Raw genomic sequence first — 25698 nt, forward strand, 5'->3', positions numbered from 1 at the left:
AGCTGAATCCTCAGAGCAAAGTGAGATGCTCCGTTCTGGTTTGTTTTCTGAAACAGAATCCTACTATCTAGCACATATTAGGCTAGTCTAGAAGTTACTATTAAGGTTGTCCCAACCTGGCCTCAACCCTGAACCCTCCTGCCCCAGCTTCACAAATGCCAGGGTTAACAGTAGCACTAAGCTCAGCCATAAGCCACCAAATCTGGGGCTATTTTCTAACAGTTAAAACATGTTTCTGGTCTAAGACCACATTTTTCAATTTACCTGAACAAGAAATAAACTTTTCATCAATAACGAAACTATAGCAAAATTTGGAAACATAGCTGTGCTAGGTTGAAGTTAATGTGTTAAAGGCTTGGTCCCCAGAGTGGTACTAGTGGGCTGTAGTTGAACCTTTGAGCCACCGGTGAGACCTTGTGGGAAGTTCAGAGCACTGAGGGCAGGCCCTGGAAGGGGACTGAGGGACGACAGCTTCTGGTTCCCCTGCTGGCATTTGAAGTGACCTTTACCTGCCAAGTGCTTCCTAACAGTGCACGGCCTCACAGGGCCTGGAACCAGACAAAGTAAGGTTTTCTCTTTATTGTCCCAGAGATCTGATTCTGGTGACCAAGGGCTGACACAAAAGCACTGCGTTTAAAGATATTTTAGCGATTTACTGTATGTTAGTGTCTACTGCGTCACAGATTTAGTTTCTTTTGCTTTAAATACCAAGCGCTTAGACCCATACACAAAAACACATTAGCAAATTTTAAACCAAGCCATAAAAACGAGAATGACAGTTGATGCGTGTTTTACATTTTATTCACCATAAACATTAAGATGCTAGAGCAAATGCTGAAGAAAGGCCTTTTAATAACTGATATAAAGCTGAACCCCAGATGTGTGCTCCCCCCTCCCCCGCGGCATGCACTATCACTTGTCTTCACATAGCTTTATCTAGAGTCACAGTCAAATTTCACGAGTCTTTCCCTGTCACCAAGTGTACTAGCCATGGCCTAATACCGTCATTCTGAGTGCCCTGGGTCACAACATTTACACAACAGTAAACACTAAAATCTGTGTTTGTAAAGCATCAAATGTTAAATCACACAAACCAGGATTTCGTTTTCAATGTGTTTATAAAGACTGCTGCGGAGTCCAGGCATGCAGGGCGTGCACCACCTGGATGAAGCTGGGTATGGAAGGCCTTCAGTAGGTCCAATGACGGGGTCTCTCACTCATCCCAAGTATCTCCATATTTGTTTACTTTGACTAGGAAAAAAGGACAAACAATGATGATTCCAAACAGTAAAGGACACCACGTTAAGTCTGTTACGAGGATGAGAAGCTGTGCTTGCACAGTGCTAACAAAGTACCTGCGAGTCAACTATACAAGCTGACTACAAAAGTCCTTTATCAAGAACTTTACATAGCCCCGCACAATGCCCACCTTAAAGGCCAGAGAGCGGATTAGTAACTTGCCCAAGGTATAAGCCTTAAAAAAAACCCTAAGATTTGGAGACCTGTTTTAGTCCTAAGTCTGGGTGCTTGCCTTTACAAGTTTACCTCAAAGAGCATGTGGTTGCTTATGATAGCACATACAAAAAAAAAGTTACCAGGAATCCAAAAAAAAAGCACCACTAATAAACTTGAATTTTGCTTTTCACAAAAATTAAATAATAGAAATGTAGTTAATTCAATCTTTCCTATTAGCTACCGAAGGACAAGGAAAATTATAATTATTTCCCACATTCCGGCATCTTACATATTAAAATGTGAAACCTGCTCCTCTGCCTCCTTTGGCAGTGCTGATGGAGCCCAGGGCCCAGACACGCTGGGAAAGCGCACTGAGCTGCACTCAGTCCCTGTTTCCTCCATTCTTTCGCTTCTCATCTGTGAATTAACACCCGCAGCAAAGAGGTCATTCTAACGTAAAGAAGCAATGATTGCAGTGCGGCTCTTCTGAGAATCTAGAAGTCAAAGCTGCCTTTTTATTATGACTACAATCATTACACTGCCCGTTCTCCTCACATTTCTCTTTGCTCCTTTGTAACCACACAGCAGTTTTCCAAGCATCCGTGACATGTGGTTAATACTGCTCTGATAATATATGCTTTCTATCTTAATTTCCGGTGAGATAAATATTGTAAATATAATCCATATAAACGCAAGCTCAAAATACTATTCTTTTCAGAAATTTTGAATTTATACCAATGTACCATTGTCCAAATTTCTGCCTAGACTCAACATTTTAGAAAAACAAAAATCACAATTTCATAGCAGGCCTTTTCTTTACATTGTAGTACGAAACATAAGGAAAACCTCAGTTTTCTCTAGCAAGAAAAGGGCTGTGATTTACTAGTGTGTCACGTACTAGCATTTCAAGAGCATCCAGCTAGAGCTCCAGGTCAAGTGCACAGAACTCTTTCCCTCGCCTAGCAGACTGAGATGAACAGGTAAAAATCAAGGCAACAGCTCCTTCCTGACCCGAGTGCAAATGCTGTGCTGGGAAACATGGAGCAAAGGAGCTTCCTGCCCTCAAGGAGCTTACAGTCTGAGCCACGGTCTATCAGCACAAAGGATGGCCAGCCACAGAGTTTAGTGTTCTAGATCACAAATCTAGCTCAAAGGTAAAGAATTCACAACAAAGTTGATGCCTTGTGATTATAAAAGCAGTTGTAAATAAATCAACTATTAACAACTAGACATCAAATCAGTTCTAAAATCATTACAGTACTACTAAGGATTGCTCTGTATTTTACATATGGCCCTAGAGAAGGCACTAAGACCTATTCTTATGAGGACAGTATTTACCCATGACATTGTTGTGCTACGAATAGAAACCAGGGTCTTGTACACTTAACTTTTAAATGAGTGCAGAGAAAACCTTCAAGCCCATCCTTGACATCCCGTCAAAGTAATCAGTTACAAAACCTAGTAAAAACGTCTTCTTCCTTTATATGAAAAATGTCTACACTTTTACTTTTGTAACATACTGTTGTCCAAAAAAGATTAAATTATAACTTACATTTATTAGTTATAGAGAAAAAGTCAAATTCCTCCTCTAGAAATGCCTTAAAGTGTCTTATTACTCAATTAAGACTCCATGATTTTGCCAAAAGTATGACTAATGACCAGCTATCAGTCTCTGGTCACTAAATGTGATTATGTAACAGACACACTGAATTGTTAGGAAAAGCTATCAATTCCCACGGTGTTTCCTTCTAAGGAGAAACACTGTACTAGAGAGCTGGCTCCCTTGTTTTGTGTCTTACTGTCTAGGCTTTTTTTTTTTTTAAACACCCTCTGAAACACCTTAAAACAGGAGAAGTGGTAACTACGAAATAAGTAAAGTTTTTAAAAATTAAATCAATTTATTATTTTTGTGTGCGTGTGTGTGTTGCATCATGCCAGAGGACATCTTTCTGAAGCTGGTTCTTTTCTCTCCATCACATACATCTCCAGGGATTGAAGTCAGGTTATCAGGCTTGGTGACAGGCGCCTTTACCTGATGACCCATTTCGCCCACTCTGAAATAACTATTCTTTTAAAAACAAATTATTTTAGTGAGTAGCTTGAAGAGCTAAAGACGCATCAATATCGTAACATTTTAAGCTGACACTTAAGCTTCCGCTCCAAAGAGTCCCGTGATTAGACTACTAGCATACCTTCTTTTTTGGGCACTCTTTCCTGCACAGGCCTGACTGAGGGGTCAGTCTTGTGTGTTAAAGTTACTTCATAGGACTCTCTGTTCTTACTCCTTAATTCCTCATATGTAATACTTTTTCTTTTGGGACTTTCTTCAAAGTTGGGATCAGGTCCTAAAACAACAAACAGTTAAGAAGTGGTGATAAGAGGTAGATACATCTAAAGTGACTAAATTTTGCAAATGCTTTTTATCTAAAACTGAAACACAAAAATTAAATATTACTATCACTCCAAAGGCACTGACTTCCTCTAAGACAATTGCGGAAGTACAATCTCTCCTCCTTGTTCTTCTGAGATTTACAATTAGTATCAAAATTTTTATAAACTCAGCCACAGCCAGAAAGATAAAAATGCTAAGATCTAACAGTGTGCCTTACATTTACTAAATGCTAGAGTCATTATACTGTGTATAGAATTAGAGTCTACTGGTCACAACTAAACAAAGTTTTACAGTAAATCATATTAATATTTCTCTGGGCACATACTACCTAAAATTTTTTTTACTATGTTTAGGGTAGTTAAACAAAAATATTTGAAATAACCATTCCATGGTATGAAACGAAGTGGGCCTGAGTCCACTGGTCTGACACCCAGTACCGAGGGGGAAGAAAAGGTCCATGTTAGCTATGTGTTCTCTTCCATACCAGAGAGAATCTATGTGTGAGCAGCATCAGGGTCAAATACACACGTTGTAGAGCGGCATCTCTACAGTTTTACGAGCTCAAATACACAATACAGTTTAAGTTTATCAATAGCAAAGATTCACAAGAGCATTTCAGAAGGATAACTGATGATACCTTCAGAGCACACCTACTCACGTTCTATACACCTCACTGAAAGTACTGGCCAGCATGTTATTTTAGTAAAAAACTAACTAACTTTTGAATCAATTTTCACAAATTTATTTAAAATTCCAGTGAATAATCAGAATCTTCTAAGTAGCAAATAATAAATAGCATTTTCAACTCTAATCTTTTATCTTGGTAAATGTATACTGCATCAACAAAAAGAAACGAGTTCAATTTATAATTTGTTCTAATATGCCATGATTAGAAACTCATTTTTCCTGGATAAGAAGAAAAACAATCTTACATTAACTTAAGAATAACCTTACATCGATTTTAAACACGTGGATTACATCGGCGGTAAGCAACCAGTAAACTTGCATTTCTAAAGTGCCAAGGCGGCTGGAACTTTCCGGGACGCTGCTGGGTCTGCATCCTCACTCACATAGCCATCAGCACGAGTCCTTGGGCAAATCACTAAGCGTCTCTGAGTCTAGCTTTTCCCAGTGATGAAAAACTTGAATACTGATCTCTACAATTCCTTCCAGGTCTAATTTTTTTCTTAGGCAAAAAAGAAACACTTTATTATTCCACTGTTCTGTGATAAATGAAATCATGACCAAAGAGAAGAATGATAGGTATTTTCTCCAATGGAAATGTTCTGGCCCTGCACTGAGAATGTACTTTACTGCTTTGTGGATGTGAATAAGACCTGGAAGGAATACGAAAGGAGCAAAAGCACTGCCCAAAACTAACCAACTACCCGTAGCAATTTTTCTAACAGATATGGCAGAATGCCTTCTACTTTAAAAAGATCACTAAGTTTTTGGGATTCTAGAAAAAGAAAGAAAGCTAAAAAGTGGTCAGACAAGACAAAAGGCAAAAGAAGGTGCCCTGAAAGGAAGGGCAGCAGCTGGGCAAAGCAAGGCAGCTCCAGGACCCACAAGGGGAACAATGCTAACAGTGTTAAGTTTGACCTAGAAGGAAGGATGACAACATACATACAAAACCCAGAAGTGGACTGATGCTATGAAGGGCATTAAAATGATATTAAATATGGATCATGCTCACTTGTGGGTAAAGATCAAAATAACTTTTATCTGCTCTTATATGGGGAAAAAATTAGAACACAAGATTTTGTTGATGAAAATGGTAGGAAGGATGCACAACACTGCAAGGAAAGAGCTGGTGCATGCCTAGGCTACAGGAAGAATGGGTCAGAACACGACTGAAGGACAAGAACAGCTGCTGTCAGAGCTACAACAGTATCTTTACTCTGCCTGTCTCTTTCTGTTCTCATGTGGTATCTGGTGCCAACCAGAGGAAGCGCGGAGGCCTTAGGATTAAGGTATTCAACAACATTCTCCTGAACTCAAGCCTTTTATCTTCTGCAACTGTCACTTCCCTTCTGCCCAAACTTCCACTATGAAGCTTTGTATCCAGTAAATCTTCAGTGACAGTATTCTACACTGCCAATCCAAATCAGGTACCACATGCATGCAAGGATACTGAGCAACTGAAGTGCTACCAAGGCCACAGAAACTAACTTTACATTTCATTTAGTTCTAACTAACTTACAAAGCCACATTTGGCTTGTGGATACTTTATTAAAGCTATCTAAGTCCCTTTTTGGACCCTCTTAAACATCCCTTAACTTACCATCAGTTTCTTTTTCACTGCACCCTTCTCTTCCTCCCTCTCTTTAACCTATATGGAGATTCACTTTAGATTCAAAAGGACAAAAACAAAGCCAAGCCCCTAACTGTTGCCAAGTTAGCCTTCAAAATAATTCTCAAAGCATACTTTACATAGGTCCACAATTTCTTATCTAAGTCCTTTGAGTTAGAGATGTCACAAACTTGAGAAATATATTAACATATATAGTATCTTCAGCCAGGTCAGGACAGGAATGCCTAAGTAAACATATCAATAGTTCTATAAAAAAGTATAGGAAAAATCATTTTAAATAAAGCAAATAAAGATCACAATTTGCTGCCAAATGTGTTCCAGTCCTAACTTCTAGTTTCCATGGCTCTTAATGTTTTAGGGTTTTTAGATAAAAAAAAAAAAAAAAGCGGGTCTGTCTTTCTGTTTCTAAACCCCTATCTTTCACTGTAGAGTAGAATGAAAGAAAGGAATCTAACATCTGTTTGTTCAATTTACTCTCTGCAAGCATTGTCCGGCTATTTCATCTAATCCCAACAGTGCTGTCTCCATTCAAGATGAAGAAATACAAATTAGTTGACAATGACTACAAGATCATATCAAATTTTAAATATAACTTACATCATGGCCTAAATCCAAAATTTTTACTTCACACGCACTGCACTCTGAACTTAGTATTGACACAAACTTCACAATGCACTTTCCAGTGGATTTCCCCATGCAACAATTCTATAAAGCAGGTAAGAATTTTTTTCTTATAATTACAGGCAGGACACTGAAAGTCTTTAAGACCAGCCTATCAAATATAACCTATACCTTCCTGGAGTCTCCGCTGCCCACAGACAGTAACCTCTTATTTGCTGTTCCTCTACATCTGGAACATTTTCAACCACTGCAAAAACCTATGGATAAGTTTATCCATCTATTTCCGTATCCTCTAAATAACTGAGTTTCTTCCATCCCTAGCAAGAGTAGCTGGATGAGTGAAGAATCAGGTGAAAAGAACAAACATGTTGAGCCAGGCTGATGGATGAAGCGACGCTGACAGCTAACAGTAGCACACAGACGAGATATCCAGCAGAAAAGAGCATCAAATAAAGTGTATACATACGTTGGACCAATAAATGCTGAAATTCATTTCAAGAGAAGTTTCTACCTTGGGCAATATGGTCAGTAATACCAGTGGGAGTGGATTCATTCATAGACGCACTAAATGGAATTGGCTCGTAACGAGGAAGCGCCTCCTTTTCTATGCTGTCTGCTGCAGGAGATGTCACAAAAGAGGACTGACCACTCATATTTGAGTCATATCTTGATCTTTGAGCATAATGCCTATAAAAGAACATCATAATACGTAAGAACAAGGACTTTAGATTAATATATAAAAATAAGCAATGAGTTTCTAATATCATAATTTTAAACTATTTATAAAATTAATAATTTTAAATTATTTATAAATTATCCATAAAAGCAGCCAAGCTATGTCCTGTTCCACTTTGGCAACTAAAAAATGGTCACTAACTAAATATGATGGAAAACATGGAAATCCCAGTCCTGGGAAAGCCAGATGGGAGGATCCTGAGCTGGAGGCCAGACTGGGCCGTAGCATAACTGCCTCAAAAGTAAACCGTCATTGAAGGAAGGGAAATAGAAAAACATATATTCAATTTCTAAGTATTTAGCTTTGGAGGGTAATTTCATTGTATGTGTTAAGGCTCTTACAAAGAAAAACATCTTTCAGATGAGGTTTCAATCAATGTGTCTATTCATCCGTTTAATGCAGAGCTTATTCCACAGCTGTAGTCCATAGAAACCATGACTTGCTGATATAGACACAGGTATTATTCTCATAATTCTCATAGGTAAATTTCTCATAAAATTTACATTGTTTCCACTATGAAATAATTCATCAGTCTGATTAATGATCTTACTACTTACCTATTTACCTACCCATACAGTTATTTATATTTTCACAATACAAAATCTAAACCACAATCTGAAGAATCTCAGCAATGGGTTAAACACTGCTTTATGAGATTTAGAAGTCTGAAATATTTTTGTTGTTGTTGTTTTGAGACAGGGTAGCCCTGACTGTCCTGGATATCTCTTTGTACACCAGGCTGGCCTTGAAACACAGCTCGGCTTGCTCCTGCCTCCCAAGTGCTGGGATTAATGCCATGTGCAATTACATCTAGCTTTAGAACTCTAAAATTTTTAACATTTCAAAGTGCTTTGTTTTGGGGGACAGGATGTAAAGATGTAGCCCAGGCTGGCCTGACACTTAATTCTCCTGCCTCAACTTTCCAAGTGGAAACCTTGCCATGTTATCATTCTGCAAGATTTTTATTGTAGTTGTCCCATTTTCAAAGCCACACTGCAGAAGTCTGAGTAAGAGGATAAAATGTGACAATCACAACCAGCACTACTAATCTCTTATACTATTGTTATTGGCATAAACTTATATATACATTATTTTATACTTTTATCTTTTAGTTTATAAAAAACATTTCACTCAGATGCTTCACAGACTTTGCAGTTATAAAGTACCTCACAATACCCACGATTATACATAACATAATCTCATTCATTACCTCCTCTGGACAGGAAGCTGATTTTAGATTTTCCTCTACTTAAAGTTGTAAACAACCTAGAGCCTATGGGGTTTGCTTTTCCTTTTTATCTGATTTACAGCTTTGTAAATAACAAATAAACAAAAACTTCAAAATACCTGTATCAATTTACACCAAAAATTTATTTAGGCACCAGTTCATTTTGTAAGTATATACCTTAAGAATTCTCTCTGGTTCTTGGTATGAGACAATCAAAGCAAACATGTATTCCAAGTTTCAAGAAAAATGAACTTTATGCTAAGTTTATTTCCCTAATAAGCAACAACAACAACAAAAATGGCTATCCATTGGGAGAGATGAACAGAATCTGGTAACTTGAAAGAAGTCCAAACTGCAATAAATTACCAAAAGAACTTGCCAAATTGAATCAAAACAAAAGCCCTTTAATTCTTGGACAGGTCATAAAGTAGCCAAATCTTGTTCTACTTCATAAGGCAAAACACTTCTAGACTAGAGCAAATGGCCATTCCGTAGGCAGAGCTCCAGGTCTTGCATTCTGTTTCTTAAAAACCAAAACCCTAAGTGGAGCCACGAACTGACCTACCCAGGTGGTGAAGAGCGCCTTGCTTGGCCTGACCGCAGAGCTTCTCCAAGGGGGGAGTTTTCAAGATTCTTGAACTTTTCTTGGCAGGTTTTCACATAAGAAAGCTTCCCAGCAAAGTACCCCATGATACATGCAACTGATTTGCAAAAACAAACAGAAAATTATGTCACTGAATGGGCCTTTTTAGGCAATTTTTTCTGAAACAACATTTTTAAAAAGTACATCTCTAAATATCTCTAAGGTTTTAGAAACATTAAGATTAACTTAAGATGATGATAAAAGATAAAATTCAAACAAAAAAGTCTATGATATAATTCGCTTTCCCCAAAGTAACTCAGTCCAAGTAAAGCAGAATTGACATAAACAATCCCAACATACCACACTTCATATACAGGAGCAAGACAGAGAGAGATGGACAAGTAAACAAATAGGTTCTAGTCATGGGGACCTGGGCATTTGGTTTATTATAAATTGAAATTGTGTTACAAGCCCCAACAATTTCAAAAGATTGCTTTAAAAACAAAACTCAGTATAACAAGTCAATTAAAATAAAGAATTACAAATTCATTTGTAATTATGACATTGCTGTATTATGTATGTTTCCAATAAAAGAGAAGCTACCCCAAAAAGTTTCATAAAGATCATATCCATTTTCTAAAGAACAATTTAGTTTCTTTTTGTCAACCACAAAGTGGAACATAAATTAAAGAGAGAAAAAGCCAATTCCAGACATAATAATCTGGATTAGCAGAATATCTAGGTAACTTCCCTTTTACTATAAACAAAACAAGAATTTATTTTTGCCGGGCAGTGGTGGTGTACACCTTTAATCCCAGCACTCAGGAGGCAGAGGCAGGTGGATCTCTATGAGTTCTAGGCCAGCCTGGTCTGCAAGAGCTATTTCCAGGACAGGCTCCTAAGCTATAGAGAAACTCTGTCTCAAAAAAACAAAATAAAAAGAATTTATTTCAAGAACTGTGTATAAAGTAAAATCAAATGAAAAGCAATTTTATATTACAAAAGGGGGAGAAGAGTCTTTTAACTAACACAGGACTTTCAATGCTGACATTAAGATTGTCAAGCAGTGAACTTATTGAAAAGCTCAAACAACTTGATTTGTGGCAGTATATAAACATGTAATATTAGTAACTTGAAATATCTGATTTAAATTTAATCATTTGTAAAAATGGAAGGAAAAACACAGCATTGTTCATACTTACATATAAGTTTAGGAATGGAGCCGTATTTTGGATGACTTGACAGGATTCCTAAAGAAGAGTAAAGTATTTCTGAGTAACACTGTCAGAGAAGGAAAAACCAGTTTCGACTATCTTAAAACAGCAACTGCCAACAGCAACTCTGTGTTGTGAATTCAGTGTCAACAGAAAATGTTCTAAATGTCAAAACACTATAGTCTACTGCAATAGATAAATACAGAAATGACCACTTGTCACAGTCAAGAGACTATAAAAATTTCTACCTACCAAGATCAACAATAACAAACACTTAAAAGATTTGATCAATTACAGGACTAAAAATTATCCCAGAGCCAGGAAGAACTCTAATCAAACATATAAAACCAGGTCTAGGGGCTGGAGAGATAGCTCATTGGTTAAGAGCACTGGCTGCTCTTCCAGAGGTCCTGAGTTCAATTCCCAGCAACCACCTGGTGGCTCACAACCATCTGTAATGAGATCTGGCGCCCTCTTCTGGTGTGCGGGCATACATGGAGGGAGAATGTTGTATACATAATAAATAAATCTTTAAAAAAAAAAAAACAGGTCTACACTAAAAACTAGAAAACTGACCAAGGAATTCATATGAATATGAAGAAATACTCCATGTTCAAGAAGTGAAACGTTGAACACTGTGAAGAAGGCAGTTCTCTATAAATTCACCTACAAACTCAAGGTTCCACATAAAATCAAAATATGCTTTCCTTATTTTAAAAACTGCATGCAGACAAACAGCCAAGGTAACACTGAAGAATAAACTATCATCAGGTACCAAGACCTACTGGTAAAGTAATAGTAATTAAGACAGTCATTTAGATGCAAGAATAAGATGAACAAAGCCAAGAACTCAGAAATGGTCTCATACATAAACTGTCTTCTAAGAAAAAAAGCAACAGTGCAGTGCAGTGAATAAAAATCGTCCTTTCAGAACAGTGTGGTCAGTGGCATGGACCTTGAATCCGGGCGGCTTCCAATTTTAATTATGAAAGAAAAAGCTTATGGAAAAAAAGTGTAAGCGATCAACTTCTTATCCAGGTAGACAAAGATTTTAAATACCTAGAATACAAGAAGTAGCTCATCAATGCTGGGCTAGAGATAACCAGGGGACTTTATTTGCTCCTTGTATGCCTGTGTGTGCGGTTGCATGGCATGGCAGGCACAGAAGACAACTGGACAGAACTCGGGCTGCCAGGCTTAGCAGTAAGCACATGTACTCTCAAAGCCACCTCGCTGACCCAATCATGGGGATTTAGCTGTAAGCACTGTCACTAAAACCCATGTGATTGCTAGCTTAGTAGTACACAGACTTGAACTGGGGTGTAGCTCAGTGACAGAGCACGTATTTAGCAAAGGTCTGGGTTCAATTTCCAGGTCCACTTACAAAAAAAATGTGCACATACAAAAAGCCAAAACCGAACTTTAACATTTCTAAGACAAATGAAGAAAACCAATATTAATAACGTGAGCATAAAACAGTAAAAATTAGTCCTTTTGTGCTGCATAGCATTAAAACAGCACAATACTTAACAGCTTTCCAAAAGCATGAAAAAAAAAATTGAGCGAGGCTGGGTATGCCACTGTGGAAATGAATAAAAAGAACGCTTCAAGAACTGGTTAATGGAGTGAGGTGCGTAGGCACATGCCTTTACCCCCAGTGCGTGGGAGGCAGAGACAGGTTCATCTCTGAGTTCAAGGCTAGCCGGACTACACAGAGTTCCAAGGCACCCAGGGCTACACAGTGAAACCCAGTTGGAATGCCACCACCCCTAAAAGAAAAATTGGTACTAATGAGTGACGTTGGTCAAAGATAAAAACTGCCCATCAAGTTTGAGCATCACAGAGGTTATAGTGATGACCTTTGAATTTCCAACGATGATAAACATATGAGAATGAATGACACAGACTGCAATGGATTAAAACACATAAATAGCCAAGCGCTCATTCATGAAATCAGATTTGAAACAGTAGAAAACAGTCAGAGAAACATGAAAGGAGGCTTTTCCTTTTATGTTCTCTATCCTTTCTTATTAGATCAAGAACAAAGGGGAACAGCCAGTATAGCACGTCAAGCATAATGTACTACGGAAAAGATGCTATTAAAATATATGTCTTTGAAGATCTTGTCTGACTCCTTTCCCAAAAGCCTGACCTTTCTATCTTATTCTCAACTGCCTAGGATTTCATGTTACCACGGTGTGTGTGTGGGGGGGGGGGGGGACCTAAAACTTTTTCTTCTACCCACCATAAACCAAAAAGGTAATTATTCCTTCTTCTAGTTCTAACTTATCTATTTAATTGTGTTCCTGATTTTGCCTCTACACCTACCAATATCCTTTTGGAGTGGAGTGCTGGGGTGGAAGAAGGGGCACTGGCCTCACACATGCGCCTTCCCATCAGTCATGTTCCTCCTTCCTGATACATTCTTCCTTCGCTTTTACCCTGAATCACTTCTTTTAGAAATTGACAGCTATCTTCTTTGAACACCTACATCTGAGCATTTCACGACATAATGTTTCTTTGCTTCAGCCCATGTTCACATGCAGGTTCCTTAGGATGACTACTTGCTGCAGCCCATGTTCACATGCAGGTTCCTTAGGATGACTACTTGCTGCAGCCCATGTTCACATGCAGGTTCCTTAGGATGACTACTTGCTGCAGCCCATGTTCACATGCAGGTTCCTTAGGATGACTACTTGCTGCAGCCCATGTTCACATGCAGGTTCCTTAGGATGACTACTTGCTGCAGTCCATGTTCACATGCACAGCTCTTAAATTTCTTTTGTACAAGTCCACACCTAATTCTGTTTATTCTTAGTTAAGCGACATGCTGGAGTGCCACATATTACATGACAAACTGACACTGATTTCTCTGTTCACCCCTTTGCCAGTTTTTTCTTTAAACTAATGTGACTAAATTGTTTCCCCCAATACAGAGCCTATCTTAGGAAGGAAACAACTTAGTTTGGAGTGCATATAAATGTATATTCCATGTTGTTTCCATGTTTAAGATTTTGATCATATAATACATTACACTGAAATTATTTGCAGATTCTTCCAATACTTTTATTACCCCGCTCCTCAGATCCTTCCATTTTAATCTAAATCCACTTTGTGTGTACTGGGCATGGTGACAACCCTGAGGGTCAGCCCTCACCTTCCACCTCGTTTGTTTGAGACAGGGTATCTCTCTGTTTATCCCCGCATATGACAGGCTAACTTGTGAGCTTCCAGGATTATCCTGTCTCTGTCCATCTCACTGCAGAGCCCATGGGATTACAGCCATGTACTATGGCTCGCAGCTTTGCATGGGTCCTGGGGATTAATCTCAGGTTCTCAGTTATATGATAAGAACTTAATCCACCAAGCCCCAGATCCTGCCCTAATCCATTTTATAAATGGTAACAGAGATTGAGTACTAGGCGAGAACTCTATCACTGAGTTACACCTCCAACACTAAAACCAGTTTTATTTTTCTATGACCAAATGAACAGTCAAAGCACAATGATCTAGTTAAAGTTAAAATGGGGTTGAGCAGGTAATTCAGCTGAGAGAACGCATGCATGCCCACCATGCACAAAGCCTGGGCCTGACTCCCAGAATCCCAGAAACAGGTAGAAACATGTCTGTATTCCCACACCTGGGAGGCGGAAGCAGAGGGCTTAAAAGTTCAAGGTAACTCTTATATACTGAGTAAAAGGTCAGCCTGAGTTACATCACATTCTGCTTTCTGACAGTAAATTAAAAAAAAAATCTCAAACACATTCTGTCATATTCACATTTACAGAGGAGCTAGTCAACAGATTTTTAAAAATTGTCTGGAGTCATATTAACATTACCACAATTTCTGGAATGCTTCTCTGCCAAACATGCAGGTAGAGGATACAACAGGCCAGTAATTCATGAAGTATATTTAACAAGCAATCTGCTGGCTGCACCACTGATACATTATATTTAACCTAAACTCAATCCCACAGAGATAACTGTTCTATGTAAGCCAACCGAATTTAGCCTCTTTGAGGACTACTAACAAAAGATTACCATGGGCTAGAGACATAACTCAGTTTGTAATCCTAGAACTGGGGCTCGCTGGCCCTCCTGCCTACCCAGGCGAATTCTAGGCCAGTGAGATCATGTGTGGAATGCTTGGAGACTGACAGACAAGGTTGCACCTGTGTGCACATATAGACATATTAGAGACCCTTGAATATCTAAGCTATTTAAACAGTGCTTTGCCTGTGTATCACTTGCACACAAGGTGCCTGCAGAGGCCAAAAGAGGGCGTTAAGGCCTCTGGAACATGAGTCACAAATAGTTGTCAACCATCATAAATAAGGGTGCTTGGAACTGAACCTGAGTGTTCTGCAAACACAAGTTCTCTTAACTGCTGAGCCATCTTCTAAACTTTTTTTAAATGCTAACTCATTCTTCCCTATTCCCAAGATGAGAAGACAAAGCTAGTTCAGGGAACTAGGGAACTACAGGTATGTAAGCCAGTGCACAGGAGTCACTTAAACTTGTAAAACAGACTGTGCCGTTGACTCGTATGACGGGTAAGAGCCTAGAATCTGCATTCTAACAATCTCTAAGTAAGCACACTGCTCAGCTACACCAGGTTTGATGTTCTCCTTGCAAACTAGCCACAAGGATTGGCTGGTTAGTTTTTAATGTACGTCTGTGTGAGTGTAAGCCATATATGTTTCCTAAAGCTGAAGTTTATATAGGAACTAAACGCAGGTCTTCTGGAAGAGTAGTAAGTATTCTTAACCACTGAACTATCTCTTCAGACCTATCAACAAATGTTAAAGTACTTTCCTGCTTTTGTAGATTGTTAATATCAAATTCTCTGGTTGGTTGGGATTGTTTGTTTGTTTGTTTTTGAGGCAGGGTCTCAAGTAGCCCAGGTTGCCCTTGAACTTCTGAACTTTCTGCTTCTGTTTCCCAAGGGCTGGGATTACCTGTATGTGCCACCAGTTTAAACCTGAGGGCTTCCTGTACATAGACATGTACTGTAACAATTAAAATACATACCCAGCCCCAATGCCATCAAATGTCAAATCAATATAATCAAGTGAGTGGGTCCAGAAAGACAAAATTCTTCTAATACTGCATAAATTTATCAATGACCATGCTTACTAAGATAATGTTTCCTTATTTAAAAATCAATATAATAAGATAAAGCAAGCTATCCAAAATGCTAAATAAATGTAAAATTTAAATGCTTACCTTTACTAATTAATCCTTGAGTAATCAACATACTTGTGGCCGCCAATGGCACAGCTATAGGAAGAAAAAGAAGTTATAAATATCAACAAAAGGAAAATACTATTGAGTACACCAGGAGATAAATTAGTATCAGTAACAGCACAACCCTCAAGATGAAGATTCAACAACCAAGATCTCTAAAGCTGCACTATGCACACACAGTGAAAATAAAGGAGTATTTTCAGAAAATATTTTAATTCAAGAAACCACCTAGGTTTAGGTTCTACTAGCAAGTCATTAAAACAATCAACTAAATAAAATAAAATAATCAACTAAAACAATGAAGTAAAATGACTAGAAATCACTTCTGAAGTAAAAGGGAAAAAGGCATGCTTCAGAAGCACACTACAAGAGCCACTCAGTACTAAGTGACAACCAAATTCCACAGTCTAGGTGCCTCAGGTGAATGACCTCCTTCATATCAGCACATCTTTACAGGAAACTTTATAAATATACATCTTTACATTTACATCATCATCACGTCTTCACAGGAAGCTCGTATTGCTACCATTTACAAAGGAAGCTTGGAGATGTTAAGAACCTTACTTACCTAAAACCATATGAGACCATCAACATCAATGTTAGGTCTCACACCTAATGAAAACTGACTAATATCAGATCCTAAGATTTCAGCCTCTAAATTACACTGTGTGAACCAAGACACAAAATATATTTGATCATGTGATTAAATGGCAGCTGGAAGAATGAAAACATGCATTAAAAATATTTCTTAAAAGCATATGAAAATATGTAAAAGATGCATATTAACCTATAATTCAAAATGATTTATAACTTAGAACCACATCAGCCCCAGGTTCTCTGCAAGCATGGAAGCTGGTCCTAGACTCACTACCTTGGCAAGAAACTAGATCTGGTAACCTGATCGTAAACAGTTCCCTAGACTGACAATAAATTGACCTAAATAAGTTCTCACCTGTTTGTACAAAGAGTTTACACTGAATACCCACTTCCTGTCTGGGAGTCTGCAGTTTCAGACTCCCTCTGTGATCAGTCCCCAATAAAAACCTGGCTCTGTTTCTAGTGAGCATACATGATTCTCAGATGCAAGTGTCCAGCTTCCTCTTAATTCCACCAATGCTCCTTTACCTAATTTTTCTTTTTATATTTTAGCTGTAAATTATTTTGAGTTAAAATAACATGCACCTGGTGATTGGCACACTCTATAACATCCAGAGAGTATATACCAACTATTTAACTGCTATCTAAGGCAGAAGTACTCTAAGATAAAACATGAAAAAAAAAACAAACCTAGCCTTTTCTAATAAAATGCTACTTATGGACACAAAATATTAACTCAAGTAATATGTATATGTAATCAAACCAGCCTTTTTCTCCCAATCATTTTAGTATAAAATTTTTTTAGCGTATTAAATACAAAACCACATTTGGTTCATGTCTGTGGTCAGCTCGACTCCTGTCTAAAGTATGTGGCAATTAAAAACAAAAATAATTAAATATTTTAACTACCACAGAAATTTTATGGTCAAGTATTCTAACTCTGCAATCAGACATCGACTTTATCATCAACATAATTCGCAGCCATCCTAAGTCAGCCTTGGCGGCTTACTATTCTACTTACTGACAGGTTTTGCCTTCGCTGGAAAACGCTTTCTCTAATGCTGGTTAGAATGCCTTCGTGCATTATAATCTAAGGGTTTTCAAAGAACAAATCTCTTTGAAATTACAGCATCAGCTCATCTTGGTTCAAGGACTGCAATGGAGAGCACTTTCCTGGCTGAGACAGAGTAACAATCCTGGGAAGGGGTGCTGGCGTTACTACCCCATGTACCACCATGCCAGCAGGCCTTTCCTCTCATGCCATGAGGGGATAATGGACTAGGCTTAAGTTCTGCTCAACTGACAAGATCTATTTTATGTCACAAAAATAGTCAGCTGAAAGGGGCTTTGGCAGTTACCTAGTCTTTATCCTAATCAGAGTGCACTGGTATCCAGAATGGACAACTCACATGCGCAAAACAACACAGGTAATTATGGCTGACCTGGATCAGAACCCAAGTTCTCCGGCTCCCAGGTCAGTGGCCTTTACCACAGTACTATGAGATACGACTCTAGTCTATAAACAATCGGTTTCTTCAAGTAAATCAGTATTACTGACAGCCACTGTCCATATCATATCTATCAAAAGCATTCCCACAGTTCCTTGAGCTTTTTTTTCCTTACAATTGCAAAATGCTACTACTGCTCTAAATCTGCAGCAGTTTTCACCAGAAAATTTAATGTATTAGTCAGAATGTATATAAATGGATAAATAGCAAGAGGGGGGAGGAGAGAGCCACTTAATAGATAATCACCATTTGTAAAATTAGAATTGAATTAATTCCCACAACAGTTCCATGAGATAGATAGCTATCATTCCCATTTTGCAGATAAGCAAACAAGGACATAAAGAGAAACTTGCCCAAATTTCACAGCTCTTAAAGTAGATACTTGGGGCCAGGTGGTGGTAGCTCATGCCTTTATTTCCAACACTGGGGAGGCAGAGGCAGAGGCAGATTATATCTCTGTGAATTCGAGCCCAGCCTGGTCTACATAGTGAGTTTCAGGACAGTAGGACTGTTTCAAGAGAAACTCTCTCTGGGGGAGGGGGGAGTATTCGAGCCCAGCCTGGTCTACATAGTGAGTTTCAGGACAGTAGGACTGTTTCAAGAGAAACTCTCTCTGGGGGAGGGGGGAGTATATACTTGGGACTTGAATCTAAATAGTAAGGTAAGAACAAGAATCTATGTTTTTGTCATTGATCATGTTTTCTAATTTGGAAATATATGGCTATAACAGGACTTTTCATAAAGAGAAGTAAAAAGGGTATCTACATCCCAGAGTGAGCATTCATACATCAAAAAAAGGTTTCATCCAAGTTCAGTTTGTGAACCAGTGTAGTTACTGGTATAAGTATCACAGCTTAAACGGAAAGGGATCCTAGCAGGAGACAGTCAAGGAAAATGAGTGTTATGGCTCGGGTAGAAGAGCCCTCTGGCAGTTGAACACAGGCCACAGCAAGCATAACAGTTTCCAGCCTTGCTCTAGGGAAAGGCTTCCCCAGTATAACCACATCTAGCAGGAGAGGGCTTTCCCCAGCAAAGTTCTTACAGCTTGGCTCCAGTGCTCAGGAGTGTAGCACTCTGCTCTGCTAGGTGAAGGTTTCCCCAGTGACAGTGTTACAGCCTGTTCCTGACTTCTCCCACAAAGTTATAACAACTGGTGCTGCTAAGGGAAGGCTCCTCCAGTGTTACAGTGTTAACAGTCCCACTCCGCTTCCAGGAAGGGTGTCTTCACCCAAACCTTGTTCAAGAGATTTATTGGGAGGGAAGAATCCAGGAGAGTGGCTGCCTCTACTGGTATGAAAGAAGAGCAGCTGAAAACTGAACAGGCACAGGGTTTAGGCAGGGCTTCTTAGGAGCAGAATATTCCCAGGGAGAAGAGGGATTGGTTAGTTTTCCCTGCTCAGGGATTGGTTAGTTTAGTTGAAATCAGAGATAGCTGATTTCAGAGCCAAACTTTGTTTCTTTCACTGGCCTTTTTAAAAGCTTTTTGGCTCTAGTTTTGGGACCAGGGCATATTTCTTTCACTGGCTCTGATTCTAGGGACAAGGTATATTTCTTTGGCATTGGTTTCAGAGTCAGGGTGCATTACTTTGGTTCTGGGTTCAGGGCTAAAGTATTTCTTTCACGGGCTCAGCTCTCAGAATCAAGCTGTGTTTCTTTCACTGAGCCAGGGTGGGTTTCTTTGGCTGGCCCTTTTACCCTACGACTGAGAGCTCTTTATAGGGGCATGAGTGACTCAAAAGGTAGCCAAACCATCAGGAAGTCCCCTGAACAATAAAGCATGCCACCAGCAATATGGTTGACTCACTGACTCCCATCAGCAACTTTTGAGCAGCAACACTATCAAGAAATCCCCTTGACTTTATCCAGGCTATTGCCATTGACGTTGGTTACACAACACAAGTAGATATCAAGTTCCTAATGTGGAACTCTGGTTGCATCACAAAGAAATCAAGCTGGCAATGTCCTCCCCTAATGGCTAACATTTGTAGTGCCAGTCAGCTTTATGCCAGAGGATGAGAAAAAATTATGGCTCAACAGTCCTGGTGGCTATGCAAGCAAGATATAATTGCTGCTATAATACTGGTATAACTAATATGGGTGCAACCAACAACTTTGCAGGTTAATTTATTTTATTTTTATTATATTTATTTATTATGCATACAATATTCTGTCTGTGTGTATGTCTGCAGGCCAGAAGAGGGCACCAGACATTACAGATGGTTGTGAGCCACCATGTGGTTGCCGGGAATTGAACTCAGGACCTTTGGAAGAGCAGGCAGTGCTCTTAACCACTGAGCCATCTCTCCAGCCCTTTGCAGGTTAATTTAAACCTACTCTACAGGACTATGTTTGATACTGTTAGCTGGGCACAATTGTAACTAATATCATAGCCCCCAGTAGGGAGACTGTGACTATTGTTTTGTTAAACATGCATGGTAAAATTGCCTCCTAAACATCTGTATTCACGCTATAGACTGCTGCTACTGGGGACCATATTAAAAAGAAACTTCTTTTACAATAATAGTGATTACTGTGGAAGCTGAACTGATGAGACTGTTGCTATGACACAGAGGCTCATCGCTCAGAAAAATATCTTTCATTATACCCTCCAAGGAGCTGACATCAAAAGAAGGAAGCCAGAAAGAATGTTAAGAGTCAGAAAGATGCAGTGTAGCTGGCTGTTTCCTCTGAGTTGGAGAAGACCACTGCCAGCCACAAGAGACCGTCAAGAGGCCTCTTTTCCTGGAGGCTGTAAAGGTAAATAATTCGATGTGGCCTACCATGTATTGGACACATGAGACTCTTCAATGATGCAGCTGCCCAAAGGTCTACCATGTTCCTGGAAGCAATCTCAAGAAACTAACTCTATGGTTCACCAAGCAGGATTTCAATGGAATCCTTTCTTTATTCTATCAGTGTTATACCACTCTAGGGTAATCAGGTGTTTAAGTCTCTCCATGGAGCCGGGCGATGATGGCACACGCCTTTAATCCCAGCACTCGGGAGGCAGAGGCAGGCGGATCTCTGTGAGTTCGAGACCAGCCTGGTCTACAGAGCTAGTTCCAGGACAGGCTCCAAAGCCACAGAGAAACCCTGTCTCGAAAAACCAAAAAAAAAAAAAAAAAGTCTCTCCATGGAAAGTCATAGAACACTACTAACACACACACATAAAATACAACTCATGCAATCTATATCTGATGCAAATGTGAATTCATACATCATACAGTAATTCTAAAGGTTGGGAGCTGCTGTAGTACACAAGATGCAACACAATAAAACTTTATGTACAGAGCCTTCTGTTACTTTCTAAGGTAACAGTTACCTTAATGAAGCAGTCTTCAGAGCAATGAGCCTGCTTTTAAACCAGGAGGAACACAGTTTACAGATGTCAAAAGGTACAAAAATTACATTTCCAAGGTGTTCTAATTACTTTAACATTCTGTTCTGATCAACAGTTACAAGCCAATACTTTCCTTAGTAAAATAAATTCCATTACTCATTTGCATAAATATGCATGTCACATACGGCATTTTATATCTGAGAAACAAATGTTAAAGTACAAAATTTCCTATTATATAACTATTAAATTCTCTTGGTAATTACATGTTTAATTTCCTATCATCTGGTTACATAGTTCGAAAGTTTGGTGTTATTACAGAGAACACTTCGTTCATATCTGTTTTAAGAGTCTAAAGCAATCCCATTAGGAAGGCAGAGAGAGATCTCTGTGAGTTCAAGGCCAACCTGATCCACTTAGTGAGGTCTGGGGACATCTAGGGTTCTAGCCCATAAACCAGCAAAAAAAAACAAAGTCTAATGTTACCTATTAATCTTTTGTCTAGTAGTCCACCTAGAAGTCCAGTAGTAAGCTATTTTCCACCTGTCCTTATTTCTCTCTCTAACTTGGAGCTGTAATACATTTATTGTAATAAAAATGTATTTTATTATTCATATATCACTTTCCTATATATGAAATCCTGCCTAGAGATCACTTCCCTTCTATACAATTTAGGCATAATATTACAGCTATTTCAAGTGACACACAAAGCATAAATTTAATCAGTTAAAAATAATCTGGATCCAATAGTATCCATTAGCTTAATGCATTATCTTTTGAACCCTACATACCAAGCCTAGTCTTTTTCATGTAGACTATTGCTGTATAGCACAGGGAGATCTTCAACTATATAGCTCAGGGCCAGTCCAAATTCAAGATCCTTCTGTGGATTGGGATTACAGGGTTTCCTTTTTCTTAATTCTGTGTCATTAAGACTTGAAAACACATGAACTCCTAGCAGAAAACAAGCAGAATAATCACATATGCAAGGCTAGCCTGGTCTAGTTCCCTTGCGGAATTGGTTGTTTGCTTGGTTTTTTTTGTCTTCTGTAATTCCTCCACTACCACTAATTCCTGGTGCTAGGAATGAAACCCAGGGCCTCATGAGCTCTACCACTGGATAGTCTCCAACACTAAACCTGGTCTACACAGCAAGTTCCAGGCCAGCCAGAGCTACAACAAACAGACAAGCAGCAACACAAGAATCCTGACCTTAAGATCTGTAGTCAGAAATTCAGAGTTGATAGTACAGTGACTCCTCACTACAATTGTCACAACAGTCATAAATGTAAGAGTAAACCCCGGAACAAAAGGCTGTGGCTCAGGCAGACCTGATTCCAAGGCACAGTGATTCACTCACTAACGTGTAACTCAGGCGAACATGTTCAACACCTCTTAACCATAATTCCTTCAATTCTATTTCTTTCATTTTTTTTTTCCATGACAGGGTTTCCCTGTGTAGACCTGGCTGTTCTGGTACTCTGTAGATCAAGCTGGCCTTGAACTCACAGAGATGTGCTTGCTTCTGTGTTCCAAGTGCTGGGATTAAAGACATGCGCCACCACCACATGGCACAATTCTATTTCTTTAATCTCTATCAGTAATAAATAACCATACTATGCCAAAAGTGCCCCCAATATGTTCTCCATGTAACTATCATTTCAAACATAAATTTAAGTCACGTTTGTAGGTAAAGGTAGGCTTATGCTGATGGAAAACCGAGGACCAGGGCAGAAGAGATGGCTGGAGATGCAAAGCCCAGGACCTGAGTTCCGACCCCTGATGCTTAAATAACAGCCAGCTGCGCACCCCAGCACCGGGAAGCCGAGACAGGAAGATCTGGGACTCGCTGGATGCCCAATTTTGCCAAAATGGTAGAAGTCTAGGTTCAGTGAGAAATCCTGTCTCAAAAAATAAGAGGAAGAGGCCGAGAAGGACGCCGACCACTGCCCTCCACACACATGCACACCCACACAAATATACGCAGGGACATTTTTTTTAAAGTTCACAAAAAGGATAACTCACATCTGAACCAGAAGCTTTCTTCATTGCACTCCGCAAAGACTCTCCTTTCTTCCTCTGTCGGAATGTAATCAGCCCCTATGTCTTTTGGAGAAAAACTGGAAGTCATTTTCTTAACAGCCTGAAAGTTAGCTTTGTCTACTAGTAATAAGAACATCTAAAAACAGATAAATAAATAGACAAATAAAGCGATGAAGTAACTGGCTGGTCAGCTTTTTAAAAAACGCTGACCTCCAACAGAATTTATTCTTACTACCTGTTAAGACAGGCTGAACACACTGATAAATGAAAATACGGAAAACCAACCTCCGCCCCGCTCAGATAATGAGGAATTTTAAGACTGCAACAAGACACCATCAAAGCAAGGATGAAGCCCTGTGACTGTGCAGGCAGACGTCACACCCATAAAGCAAGGATGAAGCCCTGTGACTGTGCAGGCAGACATCACACCCGGAAAGCCAGCCCAGCTGCTCCTGTTACTCAAGCAACTAAAATTTCCTTACACCGAAAGCGCTACTAATTATAAATATTTAATATGATAGTTACGGGGAATCGGTCTTGGAACTTCAGCATTCGGCTCTCGAAACTCAGCCCTCCCATTCATAGTTCCTGCATCAAAGACATTCATAGTCAAACATTATAAGGTATTAGAACAGGTTAAATATCTATAATCAGTCTACCTGCCGGTCAACAAATATTTACTTTAAAACATTAAACTTTGAAAAACTTGTTTCATGTGCATGGATGTTTTGTTTCACGCCCGGTGCCTGAAGAGGCCAGAAGGTGCTAGAGTTGCAGATGGTTGCGATACTGTGATAATGTGGGGGTTGGGAGCAGAACCAGGTACCCTGGAAGAGCCAGTGCTCTTCATTGCTGAGCCAGGTCTTCAGACCCTGCTTCAAACCGCTACCTGACATAACTTCATGAGGAAAAAGGTCATAAACCTACTATTTAAACTAATTATTCAATTCGGCCCTTTAATTGAAAAACAGGTATACAAAAACAGACAAAATTTCTCTTCTAAGGCGAGGTTATTTCACATTATTCTGTACTATGGTTCAAAAAACAAAAAATAGACAAACAACGCCCCCCCACGCACACAACTAGGTCCAAATGGTTGAGAAAAAACCCACGCCATTTCTAGGCTTTCAATTAATCAAAAAAAAACCTGCATCGTCTCCCATAACTCAGCAGTCAAAAAAACAACGACGTCACAGTCTCTCTATAGGTAGCTGCTTCCTAACAGCAAACTACTAATCTTCTAATTGTCCCTGCACAGGCCGAAAATAATCTTCAAATAAATGCGATTTTATATCCAAGCGCATTCCAGGAACATATACTGATATTTCCTTCGTCTTGCAGACCTAAGGATTTCAGGTAACGAGTAATCTCCACGTTTAAACAATAGCATAAAAACGCGGTATGAGATGCACGATGCCAACAGCAAAGTACCTTTCGGTAATTCGTCTAGCGACTAAGAAAACACTGCATACCCATCCGTCAAAGGAAATGGTTTCATAAACGGTTTCTTGGTGGGATGAAGCATTCTGAGGAATGCTTCTCAAATTGCAAAACGTACTCTTAAAAAAAAAGAAAGAAACATCTTCCCCAGAAAGGTTGGAGGGCCGTGAGATCAGACTCAACACTACATCGTACAGCGCCTAATTCCAAAATAAAAAAATAAATAAAAGGCTCAGGCGAAGCCTGGCCTTGGCAGCAGACTCCAGCACTCCTGCCTCGCACCTGTCACCCCACCTTCCCCACCCCTCCCTGCAGGCCCTCGCCGCCCGGGTCCCCCGCGCTGCAGCCGAGCCGAGGCCCGCAGCACGACCCGACGCCTCCAGGCAGGAAGATGGCGGAAGGTGCGAGGCGATGGCGGGCGAGGGTGGGAGACCGGCAGACAAGCTGGAGACCGCTGAGCCACCACACCCACCTCCTCACGATGGAGGTGGCAACCCGGCGAGCACGAGCCCGGGCAGAGGCCGGAGGAGGACCCCAGAGGCAGGGACCGCGGACAACGCCGAGAAGTCACCCAGACACAAGTCCCTGCAGATCGCGACCCGGAAGCTTTGCCTTCGGCAGGAAATGACGTTGGGCCGCTCTGGGGGTAACTTGCCGAGCCGCCTCTCAACCCTCACGGTGTCGGCCCCGCCCCTTCGCACCCCCAGGCTCCGGAGCTGCACTGCGGCTGCGCGGGGTGTGGGGTTGGCACTGGTGCTCCGCCCCGCCCCGAGGTTCGATGCTCTTGTGAAGTACCCCAGTGATTGTGCTGTGACCGGCCGGTAGGGACGTTCTGGAACCTCCCCTCCTCGCCCCCGCTCATCCCTTTGACTTTCCTTGGTTTCCCCTACTCTTAAGCTTTACCGAAATCATTTTATTCTTCAGGCCTCTAGTCTAGGGAGTGGATTTTAAGCGTGAACACCCAGCTAACTGTCAGAAACTCC

The 25698-nt window shown here is 40.0% G+C and overlaps 1 protein-coding gene across 4 annotated transcripts; it reads right to left on the bottom strand.

Annotated features, from left to right (window-relative positions):
• Positions 1-783: 783 nt before the first annotated feature.
• Ociad1 (OCIA domain containing 1) lies at positions 784-25341 on the bottom strand. 4 transcript variants are annotated; one of them, XR_012907240.1, is made up of 9 exons: positions 25188-25341; positions 23801-23863; positions 23258-23338; positions 15770-15823; positions 10532-10579; positions 9312-9447; positions 7249-7469; positions 3648-3800; positions 784-1251 (listed from the first exon to the last, which is right to left on the bottom strand). XR_012907240.1 is itself a non-coding variant. In XM_075943092.1 (9 exons), the coding sequence occupies exons 2-9, from the start codon at positions 23856-23858 to the stop codon at positions 1214-1216; spliced, it is 744 nt and encodes a 247-aa protein (XP_075799207.1). In that variant the 5' UTR covers positions 23859-23863; positions 25188-25341; the 3' UTR covers positions 784-1213. The 4 variants fall into 4 exon arrangements, 3 of the variants coding, with proteins under 3 accessions (XP_075799207.1, XP_075799209.1, XP_075799208.1); XM_075943092.1 differs by having other exon boundaries at positions 7294-7469; XM_075943094.1 differs by lacking the exon at positions 3648-3800.
• Positions 25342-25698: the final 357 nt, after the last annotated feature.

This window comes from Microtus pennsylvanicus, chromosome 12 (assembly GCF_037038515.1).
Source record: "Microtus pennsylvanicus isolate mMicPen1 chromosome 12, mMicPen1.hap1, whole genome shotgun sequence".
NCBI classification, from domain to species: Eukaryota; Metazoa; Chordata; class Mammalia; order Rodentia; family Cricetidae; genus Microtus; species Microtus pennsylvanicus.

What these genes read in the sequence shown, in the direction of transcription:
- Ociad1 (XM_075943092.1), bottom strand. Translation starts at nt 23,858, where the DNA reads ATGAATGGGAGGGCTGAGTTTCGAGAGCCGAATGCTGAAGTTCCAAGA. An exon ending in TCAAGGATTAATTAGTAAAG is followed by an intron (nt 10,580 to 15,769) that starts GTAAGCATTTAA and finishes ACTCTTCTTTAG; the next exon opens with GAATCCTGTCAAGTCATCCA. An exon ending in AGGCGCTCTTCACCACCTGG is followed by an intron (nt 7,470 to 9,311) that starts GTAGGTCAGTTC and finishes GTTCTTTTATAG; the next exon opens with GCATTATGCTCAAAGATCAA.